This window comes from Brassica napus, unplaced genomic scaffold (genome assembly GCF_020379485.1).
Source record: "Brassica napus cultivar Da-Ae unplaced genomic scaffold, Da-Ae ScsIHWf_1230;HRSCAF=1757, whole genome shotgun sequence".
Taxonomy (NCBI): domain Eukaryota; kingdom Viridiplantae; phylum Streptophyta; class Magnoliopsida; order Brassicales; family Brassicaceae; genus Brassica; species Brassica napus.
The window spans coordinates 306,509-321,052 of NW_026014653.1; the positions used below are offsets into that span (position 1 = coordinate 306,509).

General features: G+C 30.9%; 2 protein-coding genes and 1 long non-coding RNA gene across 4 annotated transcripts; 2 read left to right on the top strand and 1 right to left on the bottom strand.

Annotated features, from left to right (window-relative positions):
• Positions 1–2,459: 2,459 nt before the first annotated feature.
• Positions 2,460–3,618, bottom strand: LOC111207657. Of its 2 annotated transcripts, none has more exons than XR_002659887.2 (2): positions 3,483–3,618; positions 2,460–3,109 (listed from the first exon to the last, which is right to left on the bottom strand). It is a non-coding gene; the product is annotated as an uncharacterized LOC111207657 (long non-coding RNA). The 2 variants fall into 2 exon arrangements; XR_002659886.2 differs by having other exon boundaries at positions 3,449–3,583.
• LOC106449779 (fe(2+) transport protein 2) lies at positions 3,565–8,011 on the top strand. The gene is made up of 4 exons (XM_013891475.3): positions 3,565–3,689; positions 3,772–7,173; positions 7,272–7,421; positions 7,509–8,011. The coding sequence occupies exons 2-4, from the start codon at positions 6,586–6,588 to the stop codon at positions 7,812–7,814; spliced, it is 1,044 nt and encodes a 347-aa protein (XP_013746929.2). The 5' UTR covers positions 3,565–3,689; positions 3,772–6,585; the 3' UTR covers positions 7,815–8,011.
• A 2,363-nt stretch (positions 8,012–10,374) lies between these two features.
• Positions 10,375–11,250, top strand: LOC106421052 (glutathione S-transferase T2-like). Its single transcript, XM_013861904.1, has one exon. The coding sequence runs from the start codon at positions 10,375–10,377 to the stop codon at positions 11,248–11,250; it is 876 nt and encodes a 291-aa protein (XP_013717358.1).
• The last annotated feature ends 3,294 nt before the right edge of the window (positions 11,251–14,544 follow it).

Here is a 14,544-nt window from a genome sequence, read left to right on the forward strand (position 1 = left end):
AAAGAAGTTAAAAAAAAACTTAACTTATATCAATAAAACAAAGACGAAAACGAAAGCACAATTCTATAGAGGTAGAAAATGAAATCACTTATGGAGTCAGTAGTAAAAAAAAAGCGAGAGCAGAAAACCTAATCCTCTTTCGTCATTATACAATCGATATTGCCTATTTGATTTTGGTGATTTGTGTCAGCCGCAAAATTTAATTTCCTTCTGTGCATATGAAATCTCGAAAATAATTAAAATGAGATGTAATACCTTAACTCTTCAACAACAATGATATATTTAAGAGACCAACATTTTTATTCATCATTTTATAATCGATAAAGATTGTAGTGTTGCAAAATGTTAAAATAATTTCATAAACAAACATTATTATAAGAATTCACCCCGCGCATGCGCGCGGATTATCATCTAGTAATTATTAAAAGGTTAACCCGATAATGGCTTTGCAGCCGCCAAATTGAACAAATCACAGTGGACTTCTAATATTTCGTTGAAATTTTATTCTCTCTTGTGACAATAACTAGATCTCGATCCGCGCAACCGTGCGGATTTTTGTTTTTATTTATTTTTATATAAATATTTTGTCTTCAATTCTAAATTGGTATATATTATAATATATATGTGTCTATCAATTTTTAAAACATAATAAGTTTACTGTATATTTTTTCATTGAATAAATTTTTTCAAACTTTCACATGTATATGTATCTTTATATATATATATATATGTATCTTTATATATATATATATATATATATATAGATTATTATTACATTATTAAAATTGTAACTATATATATAAAGATTAGTAAAATATTGTTTTATTGTCATATTCAAAGATATTGTAACATTTCACAAATTTAGAAAGTTTTTAAAAAATTAAACTTTTCGATTCATAGATTTATATTATCGAATGAATAATTAAACATTTAGTTTTTGTTTAATTTTTAAAATAAACTATATAGTTTAAAATTTGTTTTCATTGGTTTAAAGTAGTAAATATTAATCATTGTTAGATAATGTGATTTTTGTTATTTAAAAAAAAATCTTTATAATTTTAAAAGTTAACTTCGACAAATATTTAAATATTTAGCATATAGAGGTATAGTATTACAACATTAAATTATATCTATTTAATTTATACTATCTATAAATCCAATGGATCATCTATTGTTTAAATCCAATTATTGATAGTCCAATAAAAATTTCTGGTATGCCCAAAATTTAAATGATAAGATTAGATATTAAATGTAACATGACTTTCTATGAATATGTCCATTAGGTCCATTTTATAAAAAATCACACATAAATCAAGGTTGTGACTTCTGTTTTAATATATAAGATGGTTTGCTTGATGCGAGGATGCACATATATTTCAATTCTCTTTCCATTAATACTTTTAGTTTAGTTTCAATTAATTATAGTTAAGATCACTGGAATTAATTATTTTTGGGAATATAGACTCAAAGAATCAAAATGACCAAAATGTTTCATTAAAGAGGTAAGGGTTAGACTAATTCAAACCTTAGAGTTTAGAGTTAAACGGTGTGGATTTGAGTTTGAGATTTAAAATTTTATAAAATAAAAACTAAATATTACAATTTTGAAAATAAAAAATTTTAAAATAGTTTCAAAAAGTATTTTCGAATTACAAAAAGAAAATTTGAAAAAAATAAATAAAAAATAAAAAATAAAAAAATTTAGAAAAAAGTTTGAATTTGAAAACATATAATCTAAAACTATAAAAAAAATATTTTTCTAATTTTTTGTTTTATATATATCTAGGATATTAGAGTCATTTTACCTATTAAATGAAACATTTTGGTCGTTTTTTTCTTTGTGATCTATTTTTTTGATCAAAACTTCAAAATGGTCTATTTAGAAGAATTGCCCATCATTTTTTGCATATACAAATTAGCGAGAGCAAAAAAATTAATTAGGCAGCTTCATTGTTAACGACAAGAGGGGAAAGATTAGATAAGTGAGAAGATGTGAAGCTCATAGATGATGATGGCTCCCTTGCAGACAATCCAAATTGGAAACATCTAAAATATAAAAAAAATTATTTTTCTAATTTTTATTTTTTATTTTTTTATATCTAGTGTATTAGAGTTTTTTTACCTATTAAATGAAATATTTTGGTGTTTTCTTCCTTATGGTCTATTTTTGTGATCAAAACTTCAAAATAGTCTATTTAGGAGAATTGCCCATCATTTTTTACATATACAAATTAGCGAGAGCAAAAAAATTAATTAAGCAGCTTCATTGTTAACGACAAGAGGGGAAAGATTAGACAAGTGAGAAGACGTGAAGCTCATAGATGATTATGGCTCCATTGCAGACAATCCAAATTGGAAACATCTATATCACAAATTTTCTTTAACTCACATCTGATTATGTCAAGTAAATAAATAATTCAGCAAGAACATTATTAGTCTTTCTTGCAAGATTTGTAAAGTGATCAAATTCTTTTTATATATAATTGCATACAAAGTCATTTCTTGGAGTTCATCAAGAAACTAAAACTCCCAACAATTTCTTTGGGAGAGCGAGAGACTCTCTTTAGACCTCCTCTCAATCCTATCACCATTCTCCTCATTAGTTATCTGCAAAAGCCATTTGGTATAAAACAGCAAAGCTAACAAAGAGAGATAATGAAACCACTTGGAAAAAAGAGGACTTGCCTGATTATAAAGCAGCTCTGAATCAGTTACAGCAACCACTGAGTGGAGATTGTTCTCTAAAGCTACTGTAAGGCCATCGAGTAAAGCTAAGTAGTTAGCTACAGAGTCTTGAGCATAAAAGTCAGCTTCTTCTGGACCTGAATCAACTCAAAATCTTCTCCTGACCTCTCCAACACAACACCGATTCCTGAATGACCAGAACTTGAATCTCCTCTCTCGGTTATTGAAACTCCTTTGAAGAACATCTTAACAGAGAACTCATCATCAAGTTCATCTCTTTGGCTGTATTATCATCAGTTTCCTTTAACCATACTTGTTCATCATCACCACAACAGCTTCTAAAATCTTCCTCATCTACTATGTGATTCAATGACAGCTCATCATCATCAACATCACAAGAAACCTCTTGATTCTCCATGTTTGGCTACAAAAAGGTACAAACTTTATTTACTTAGCGACAAACCAAGGAAGCCCAGTAAGAGCCAAACCTTGTGGACATCATCTAACCTCAAACCTAGAGAGAGAACATGAAAAAGAAATAAACTTTACGTTACAGATCAGCAGAACAGCTAATCTTACACCAACAGATCAGCATAAATTAAATTCATTCAGACAATAACAAAAGAAACAGCTTGATTTGTTCACCGGCCACTGAAACCAACCAAACGCCTCAATTATTACATTAACTAAAGAGGGAAAATAATTAAATAATAAGAAAAAACAATTAGAGATATGTTTAAGATCATTAAGGAAGAACACAAACCCAGAGATATCTTATCAAGTAGAGGGGGATTTACATTTACACTTGGAAACTAAAACTACGACGAAAATTCTAAGCTGCCCATCTTCAAAGTCTCTGTTTTTTTTATTTTTCCAAGGGAGAAAAGGTGAAATTTACTTTATTTTTGCATTGTTTTGGATGTTCATGTTTCTACTGGAATTTGTGGAGAGAAGGGGAAGAATCATCGGTGTTTCTGTTTTTTTTTTCTCTCTCCTCGAATGACGTAAGTCAACAGTTTTTTACTTTATTTTCAGGATTAGGGTATCGGTTTGTATATGGATCTAATTGATTTTTTCAAGTATTAGATTTTCAGGTTCAAAAATTGCAAATACTTGGTCAGATTCGAGTTGGATCCTTCCGATGGGTCAGTTTACTGATATGTAAAAACCAGAAAGTAACCAATTATCTATTGTGTTTCAAAAAAAAACCAATTATCTATTGTATTTACTTTCTATTGTATTTGATGTGGGTTTGGATATTTTAAACCTAAATAACCAAACTATGATTTGATTCAGATATTTTATATTTCAAACTATCTAAAAATAATTAAAATATATATTAAATATGGTCGAAATCGTCAAAATAATCATAGATACGACTTGATTAGAGCACTTTATATCCGAGCTATCCAATTTTTTTTATAAAAAAAAGTTAAAATATTTATTTTTTATTTTTTATTTTAAGTATTATAATTAATATATATATATATATACTTATTTACTTTTCAGTGCGGATTAGGTTTGACATCATTTTTGAATATAATGATATAGGATTCATTCCAATATTTAGATTTGATTCAACTAGGCTTGAAATTCTAATTTTCGGATTAATTCTGAAACGATTTTTCGGATGTAAATATATGTTTAACCTACTTTATTCTTTCTTTTAATTATTTTTTATTTACTTTATGTATTTCTTGGCTGGCATTCTCGAACTGTGATGCAAGTTTATACATTTCTCCACGGCTTCTTTGTTAATTAGCAAATAATTAAAATGTGAGGACAGAAGATTAGTTAAGTTAAACCTGTAATCGAATTGGATTAGTCCCTGAAGAAGTATAGCTTAAGAAACCAAAGAAGCACATGGTGTATTACTGTAATAAAACAATTATTTGGAAAAACTAGTTTCCCTACATTTTAAAGAATCTATTCTTTCAAAATCTTGATTGGATGCAAAATGGTTTTTGGAAAAACAGAAACCAAAAACTAATCCAAAAACCACAAACAATCAATCTTTAAATAAAGATAACAAAAGGAAAAGTTAAATTATAAAATGAACTATTGCTGCAACAGAAAACATTCAAGAACACTTGTGGCAGCAACAAGTTTGAAAATGGAGACATCAATCATTAGCTTAACTATCTTAACTTAATTTAAATAGGGGAATTTGAATATCAACTTAATAGCTTTTTAGGGCATCTCGAACCTATGCCACCATTTTAGTATCAAAATCACATTATTTTAGTATATTTTTAGCACCAAATTTTTTTGACTCTCCAATCACAATATTAAATGTTACACCAAAAAGGAATATTTTTCATTATTTTATTATTAATCAAAATTCTGTTATTTTTAATAATTTTAATAAATATTAATAATTTTATGACTAAAATATATTAAATCATATTAAAATAATTATATTTAAATATAATATTATTATAATATATTATTAAAGCATAATGTTACATGAATTAATTAAACTCACAAAATTTAAATTATAATATACTAAATCTAAAGATTATAATTTTCCAACCACACATCTTTAAATATTTTTTTATGAATTTTAAATTTAACTTATATTTGTTTTATTTAAGCTAATATTTATATTAATTAATATAATGATGATGTACTAAAATTATTTAATTCAGTTGTAAACTAATCATACAGATCAAATGTAGTCAAATATAATTAAACAATACATAAATAAATAGTTATGACAAAAAACATTCGTCGTCGCTACATTGTTGCACCAAATATAGCGTGGTACCGTAGCAAAAAAGATAATCACACTAAAATGCAGTTAAATATGCAGTTGGATTGAAAAAAAAAACATCAAATCAGATACTATTTTGGTGTTTTGCAGTGTGGTTCGAGTTGGCTTGCAGTGCTGTGGCAACGGAACAAAAAGTACAGAACAGAGGAAATAAACAAAACAGATGTGATTGCTAAAAGAACAAACCAAATAAATTGAACAATAACATCCCTTGAATGATGATCAAACTAATATAACATTGTTTTCACTACATTAAAAAAAACAATGTAATAGATAATATTATATAAGGCTATAAAAGAGTTTTCAGATATTTTCAAACTTGTTATTTTAAAATATGTACACTGATATATTAAACTTGTAGAGAATATGTATCTTAACCAAGATGTAAATATATTTTTGGTTTGATGTATCAGTCTAAGGAACAAAGTTATATTCCACTATTTGGCAAATATCATCACACATTGGCATTGTCGAGTTCAGTTAGTAGTAACACACTGACAAAATAACCGGTGTGATCGGTTAGTGTGTTATTCTTATCAGAAATACACATTCTATGTTAAGTTCAAAAAAAAAAATACACATTCTATGTACATGTTTCACATTTGTTGGCAAGTGCAATTATTCTGAGTACCCTGAAAGAAACACACTATATAGGCCTGTAGATAAAGCAAATAAGCAATATGGCCAACATCAATAGATGGGCTAATCAAAGTTTTTTATTTTTTATTATTATTATTATATTATATTTTGTTAATATTTTTTTTAACTTAGCAATGTGTGTATATTTTATTTTGACGATGTATAACACAAGACATTTTCCCCTTATAAGAGTACTAAACTACGTGTATGGTTTCGGCATGATCCACACCCTCCACCCGATTAAACAAGAATAAGATAACGTGCAATACAATTCAAAACCTTTTGTATCTAACAATGTTCACACACTGTCAATAAATCAGGAATTTGATTCTCTAGCTAGTGTAATCTTTTTTTTCTTCTATTGATTTAGCCCATTATTTATCAGTGACTTCCCATACCAGCACCGATAATAGGCCGGCAGATATGCCTATATAAACTAACCAAAAGACAAAACATTGATTTCATCAAACATCATATACTATATTCTAATGGCTACCAAACTCGTCTACATTCTCCTCATCATATTCACATTCACCGTATCTCCGGCGATCTCAACCGCCCCGAAAGATTGCGACATCGGCTTGGAGAATCCGTGCATCAGTAAATCTAAGGCTTTGCCACTCAAAATCGTAGCCATTGTAGCTATCCTCACGACAAGCTTGATAGGTGTAATGACTCCTCTTTTCAGCCGTTACATTTCTTTCATCCATCCTGACGGCAACGGTTTCATGATCTTGAAGTGTTTTTCTTCCGGAATCATCCTAGGAACTGGTTTCATGCACGTTTTGCCTGACTCTTTCGAGATGTTGTCATCAAAATGTCTTAATGATGATCCGTGGCATAAGTTTCCTTTTGCGGGATTTGTCGCTATGGTGTCCGGTCTAGTCACTCTAGCCATTGACTCCGTTACCACCAGCCTTTATACCGTCAAAAACACAGTCGGGCAAGAGCCTGAAGAGTATGGCGTTGATCAAGAGAAGGCGACTCACACTAGCCACGGTTATGGTGTTGTGCTAGCAACTAAAGATAATGGATCTTCTGATCCACAACTTCTACGGTATCGTGTCATTGCTATGGTTAGTGTAAATGAAAATAATTTGAGCGACGTTACATTTTAAATAAAATAATACTTGGATATATATATCTTGAACCAAATTATGAAATTCATGGATAGGTATTGGAGCTTGGGATTTTATTTCATTCCATGGTCATTGGACTATCTCTAGGAGCAACTAATGATGCATGCACCATTAAAGGACTCATAATAGCTCTTTGCTTCCATCACCTGTTCGAAGGCATAGGTCTCGGTGGCTGCATCCTCCAGGTACAAATATACCTTCATATTCTCTTATCTCAAATTATTAGTTAGAGATTTATCTTCATAGATATGTACAAAATTTATGTGAAACAGGCAGATTTTAGAAATGTGAAGAAGTTCTTGATGGCATTCTTTTTCGCTGGAACAACACCTAGTGGTATCTTTCTTGGGATCGCATTGTCAAGTATCTATAGAGATAACAGTCCAACGGCGTTGATAACGATTGGGCTGTTAAATGCTTGCTCGGCCGGAATGCTCATCTACATGGCCCTCGTCGACCTTCTGGCTACCGAGTTCATGGGATCAATGCTCCAAGGTAGCATCAAGCTTCAGATCAAGTGCTTCGCGGCCGCTTTGCTTGGCTGCGCCGTAATGTCTGTCGTCGCCAAGTGGGCTTAAAACACTCTTATCAACATAATTAATCAATTATTTGATTCATTATATACATTCAAGGTGAAAATGATTCGCCTTTGTACATTTGAGGGTGTAGTTTTTAATTTTATTCCATAATTTTATTTGTATATTGACATATTGATTATTGACATGGCAATATGGCATTGTAAGAGTTTGAAATCCACTCTATTAATTTAGAGTTCTACTTTTTATCTACTTAAAAATATTTTCGTTTAAATTTGGACATATTCACAATTCTTTAGAGTAATTATAACATTCCTTATTATAGCTTATACAATATAACTTCTGTTTAAAAAAAAGTATATTCTTAAATTTGATTCTTCTATTTGGACCTATTCACAGAACTAACTTCGTATTTGAATCGTTGACTGTACTTCTTTTGGTAAAATTAAACTATAATTCCTTTGAAAAACATTAACCAAATTTAACCAATACGACATACTTATCAATTATTCAGACATTTACAGAGTTTATACAGTTTCTCTTTACAAGTTTCAATGTTTTCTTCTCCTCATTATCTCATGTTTGAATCTGTGGAAGTAACTCTAAAAAATAACCAAGTTAAAAAAAAAGACTAAATGATAATTAATTTCTTCTCCACGCTGTAACGGATGCATTGTTTCCCATAAAACAAATTTACCCATACCTCATCTTCATTCATATGTGGATGATTGAATTCATCAACATCTATAATAGATTTTTGCAATTTGTATTAGTTTATTTTTCATGTGTAGAATTAATATATTTAACATTTTAAAATATTTTTTCACTTTATGTTCACAAATATTATATATAAAAATATTTTTTTTATATATAATAAAAATAAAATGATATGTTTAATATATTATTTATCATAAATTTTCAATATTTTGAATAAAACTTAATTAAAATATAGTTTTCTTTGATTATAAAATATATTGAAAATTCAAATAATTTAAAGTAATCAAAATATAAAAATTCAAATTAAATAATCAAAATATAATCTGCGTAACACGGATAAGAATCTAGTAATAATTACTTATGACCTTGTAAATTTATTTTTAAGAATCTGGGATTTATTCTTCTTTGGATATTATTGGGGTTTGCTGATTAATTATCAGTGGTAGTTATAACTTAGGTCTGAATTCTGAAACTACAGTGCCATGGATATCAAAGCTATACGGATTAATGCTATATCTCACATTAGAATTACATTGGCTTAAAATTAAATTACACAGTATTCATGACAACTACCTACGTTAACAAACAACATATAGGGCCACGGATAGTGTACTCTAAAATAGCATAAACTCATTAATAACAAACTAAAGCACATAAAATTGTATGTCTTACCAACATTATCGGCACTTCTTAACGAAGTTGCTTAGTAATAATCACCCAAAATTTAAATCAAAATTATGGAAAAACAAAAGAGTCGTCGGTTAATTAAGAACTTTTCGAACATGTCCTTAAGGGGCATGTGGCGTAAGGCGACAGGTTTACCGAATGGGGTACGGGAAAGTAAAGTTTATGGTATCGACTTCATTCTCATCGTCTCCCTATTCTCTCTCTTTCGTCGGCGATTTCAAACAGACGGTCATCTGGTCGTTCAATCCACACCGATCTCTCTTGTCATCGAACCCTTCTCCGCCGAATCCAATCGAAACAGGGTATGTGTTCCTCCTCTGTCCTCCGTTTTGAGATTTATAGGAATTATTTGTCGAAAATAAGTCCTCCGTATCTGGGTTTGATTGGAAATTTATATTGTGACGATTTGATTGCATGCTTCTTGTTTGTGATTGTTCACCGATCTGTTTCTGATTCTATGCTTGGTGTTTGAGTAAATCTAATTGAAAATTAGAGTAGATTTAGGGATTTCAGAGATGAAGCAATTTTTAGATTCCTTTTCTTGATGAGTACAATTGATCTTCGATGGATTGTCACCATATTGGTTTATGATTTTGGTGTTTTGGTTATCTTTGTAGATTTGAGAATTCGTGTTTAGAAGTTCAGTGTTTATAGGGTTTATCATTTTTGGTAACTCAGTATTCGTTTTGTAACTCGGTGATTTATGGTGTGTTCTCATAGCATTATTTTTCAAATGATTGGTAGAATACAAGATTTGTTAGAAAACGACGTATGCATGGTGATTCACTCATTCGAGTTTTATGGTGTGTTCTCATACCATATGTAACCTTTTTGCGAAAAAGTATATTGTTTAGTACGTTTGTTCTTGTAGTTGGTTTCGAACGAAATCGTTTTTTAACTTAATTGAAGGTTAGTGAACTAAATTGACAAGTCTGAATGAAGAGATGTTTATAATTAGTTCTTTGTCATTGGAGTCTAGTTTGTTTGAAACCAAATCCTCTTATAATTTAATTACTTGATAGCTTTTTGGTTGTGCAATGTGTAATAACTCTTGATTAGACGTTGGTAGTTTATGGTTATGTCTTTATTATTCTTACTTATTGCTTCTTCAAGTTTCACCTATTAAACCTCAACCATCCCTCATTGTATCATATATCTCCGGTTTATCTTCTATACTCCTCTCTCTGTTCTAATCAATATGGATTTAAGGAATCCATATAGTCAGTCTCGTAGTTATGTAGGCCTTCTTAACAGTCAGAACTTTCCTTATGAAAGTTATCCTTCTACTTTAAACTTTGGAGCCTCAGAAATCCCTCCTTTCAGTTCACAACAAACCGACGCTCCAGATGTACGTGAAGACACACCAGTGGCCTGTAGGGAGAGAAGGAAATGGACTCCAGCTGATGACGAGGTCCTAATAAGTGCGTGGCTAAATACATCTAAGGATGTTGTTGTTGGAAATGAACAAAAATCAGGGACCTTCTGGAAACGAGTAGGTGAATATTATGCAGCAAGTCATCATGCTAGAGAGAGTGGTGAACCAAGAGAGCATCTCCATTGTAAGCAGAGGTGGCACAAAATTAATGACTTCACCATCAAATTATGTGGTGCATATGCGGCAGCAGAGAGACAGATCAGTTCTGGTCAGAATAACAATGATGTTCTCAAGGTGGCTCATGACATCTTCTACTCTGATCACAACACGAAATTTAATCTTGAACAAGCGTGGTGTGTGTTGAGGTATGAGCAGAAATGGCTTAGCCTTAACACTTCTAAACCTAGTGGGAGTTCAAAGCGAAAAGCTGGAGAGACATGTTCACAAACTTCAAGCACCACTGTTGGTGATCATGAGATCCGTCCTGAAGGTATCAAGGCTGCTAAAGCTAAAAGGAATAATGCTCAAGGGAAGTCTTTTGCTGAGTATACGAGCATTTGGGAAATGAAGAAGGAGGATCTCATGATGAAGGAGAAACTGTCAAAGCTTGCCATACTAGACACAATCCTAGCCAAGAAAGAACCACTAAGTGAGGCTGAAGAAGTTGTCAAGAAAAAGCTACTCGCCCAGTATTTCTGAGAATTAGCTACTCGCCCGGTATTTTTGAGAACTCTTTGTAATGACTCGTAATGACTTATGACTTTATTTATAAATGAACTCTTATCGTATTATGGCTATAATTATAAATGATCTCTTTGTAAACTACACATTCATGAAAACATGATTCACGATCATGATCTACAAAAATGTATGACAATTGGATTGCACTTGCCACCAAAAATGTGTCATAAGATGTCTTCACTGTGTGCCCGTGACCATTGGTCTTGGAGATTAAAAAAAAATTGTTTCTCTGCAAAACTAAACAAAGTTACATGAGAATACAAGTGTGCTCGTGAGCATGTGTGCTCGTGACCAATGAAAACAAAATATAGTGTCACAAGATGTCCTCACGAGTAATGAAAACAAAATATAGTGTCACAAGCTAGTATCACAAGATACACTTTTTTAGCCTATAAGTATAAGACATCGTAAAACATTTTTAGACATCTTCTCCTCACTTTCATCATATCTTCTCTTTTTTAAAAAAATGTCTAATGGCATCTTCTTCCCATTATCATTACCACAAAGATGATGATGATGAATTTGATTTCATATTTGATGATTATTTTGAAAACCCTGATCTTATTCCAGAACCAAAAGAGCGAAAAAAAACGGGAAGAAGGCCACCAGAAGCTCTGGAATGATTACTTTAGCGATACTCCAACATACACTCCCAAGTTATTCCGGCGACGGTTTCGAATGAACAAATCATTGTTCCTGCGTATTGTGCATCGTCTCTCCACAGAAGTACCGTATTTTCAACCAACATAAGATGCAACCGGACGGTCTAGTCTATCACCCCTACAAAAATGTACTGCAGCAATTCGACAATTGGCACATGGTGGTGGAGCTGATACAGTTGACGAATATGTCCGACTTGCTGAAACAACAGCTCGAAAAATGTTTGCATAATTTTACCGCCGGAATAATCAGCTTGTTTGGCGATGAATACATAAGACGTCCCACACCGGAGGATCTGGAAAGACTACTCCATATCGGAGAAGAACGTGGATTTCCAGGGATGATTGGAAGCATCGACTGTATGCATTGGGAGTGGAAGAATTGCATGACCGCTTGGAAAGGAATGTATTCACGAGGAACAGGAAAACCAACAATTGTGTTGGAGGCAGTAGTTTCATATGACCTCTGGATATGGCACGAGTTTTTTGGAGCTCCAGGTACTATGAATGATCTTAATATTCTTGATCGATCACCTGTTTTTGATGACAATATTAACGGAAATGCGCCACAAGTAAACTTCTATGTCAACGGAATGGAGTACCATTTGGGTTATTATCTCACGGATGGTATTTATCCGAAATGGGCGACTTTTATTCAATCTATCAAACTACTACAAGATGAGAAAAATTCATTATTTGCTAAAACCCAAGAAGCTGTTCGAAAAGATGTTGAACGTGCCTTTGGAGTCCTTCAAGCTAGATTTTCCATTGTCAAAAATCCATCTAAGTTATGGGATAAAGACAAAATAGAAAATATTATGAGAGCATGTATCATACTCCATAATATGATTGTCGAAGATGAACGATCATCATTCACTCAGTATGACGTTTTTGAATTTCAACAAGGAGAAGATGTGGATGATACATTTTCCGTCAATATGCCTACAAATCTCGGCAATACAATTGATCGTCGAACGAGCGTTCGGAATAGACAAGCCCATCAACAATTAAAAAATGATTTGATTGAAAATATATGGGCTAAATTTGGACATCTTCCAAATAACATATAATTTGTAAGTTTCTATGAATTGAATAAAATGTGTGTTTGCTTTTATTTATTAAGTTTGTAATTTTCTTTTTTTGTATTTTTTTTGTTGCAACTTTGTAATTTTATTATGTCTTCAATTTTAATGTTATATGTTTTATTTAAAACTTATATTTTATATATCATTGCTCATTAAAATAAATAATTAATTTACTAAGAGGCAACAAAAGTCCTACCAATAATCTATACTTTTGAGATTGTCTCTTAAGTTTTGTCTCTTAACATAAAAACATAATAAAATAAACTAAGGACTCAAAAAAAAATCCTACCAATAATGTTGTTCTTAAATTTCTTTAAAATGACCTCTAAGTCTCTAACCATATTCCGTCAGATTGGATACACGAGAATCATCTATTTATATATTTATCGGATTACTTTGTACATATTTGAGCTTGTCCTTTTTACCAAATATATCCATTGTACCATATAAATTACAATAATGGATTTAATAAAAATACATAGTAATTAATAAAATTGCATATATGTAGTTCATTCCACTTCATTTTTTTTTTCAGAGAACGGTAAATGGAATGACTGAAGAATAGACGCTCAAAAAAAAAGACTATATAAGTTATGCCAACTGGAATATTCGTAAATTTTGAATCTCTAGAGACGAACTGAACCATTTCATTCTTTTATCATCTTGTACTATTCATTTCAAGGATATGTAAATGAATTTTGAACACGATGTTACAGCGACTTAATATAGTTTTAGCATTATCTTGTGTAAAATTATATACTTTTCCTTATATATTAATTGAGAACAGTATAACATATGAGTTTTGTCCAGTTAAAAAAAAACATATGAGTTATGTTATGTATCACACTATAATAATTATTAAAAAATTTAAAGAAATATATTGATTCATCTAAATATACACTATATTTCTTACTAAACTAGTCAAAAATTAATATACTTCCCAAATTTTGAAATCTTTACATTAATTTATTTAACAGTTTCCGAAACGAGATATAGGGATTTTGTCACGTTGGTGGAGTGTATATGAGTTTGGCACGTAGTGCTTCGTGCTCGTCCAACCATATGAAAACGTGGAAACTAAAGCGACAGTTAAACGATATTATAAACCCAAATTTGATTTCTTTATTCATCCTGTGACACAAAAATTCGAAAACAGAAATTTTCCGAAGTTTTCATATAAGGAGGCATGACTTTATTAATTAGATACATACTCGGTATGAGAATGACCAGTATTACAGGATAATATAAATAAATTAATTTTCCTTTGCTCTCTTGCCGACTCGGAATGAAGAGTTAGCGGATTTCATGCTTACTTTCATGACAATCAATCTAATCAGTATAAAACTAATACAAAATAGATTCAATTTTTCATCGTATAGGCTTTTTCGAGTGTTGATTGTGTCTCCGTTAGAAGTTAAAACATTTTACAGACATAAAGATGTGTTAATTAGGGCAAAGACACTTTAAACCAAAAGAAAAAAGGAACACAATTACCATTGAGAAATAAT

Excerpts from the sequence above, each read along its gene's own strand:
- LOC106421052 (XM_013861904.1), top strand. The coding sequence starts at position 10,375 with ATGGATTTAAGGAATCCATATAGTCAGTCTCGTAGTTATGTAGGCCTT.
- LOC106449779 (XM_013891475.3), top strand. The coding sequence starts at position 6,586 with ATGGCTACCAAACTCGTCTACATTCTCCTCATCATATTCACATTCACC. Across the intron at positions 7,174-7,271 it reads GGTATCGTGTCATTGCTATG|GTATTGGAGCTTGGGATTTT; the intron begins GTTAGTGTAAAT and ends ATTCATGGATAG. Across the intron at positions 7,422-7,508 it reads TCGGTGGCTGCATCCTCCAG|GCAGATTTTAGAAATGTGAA; the intron begins GTACAAATATAC and ends TATGTGAAACAG.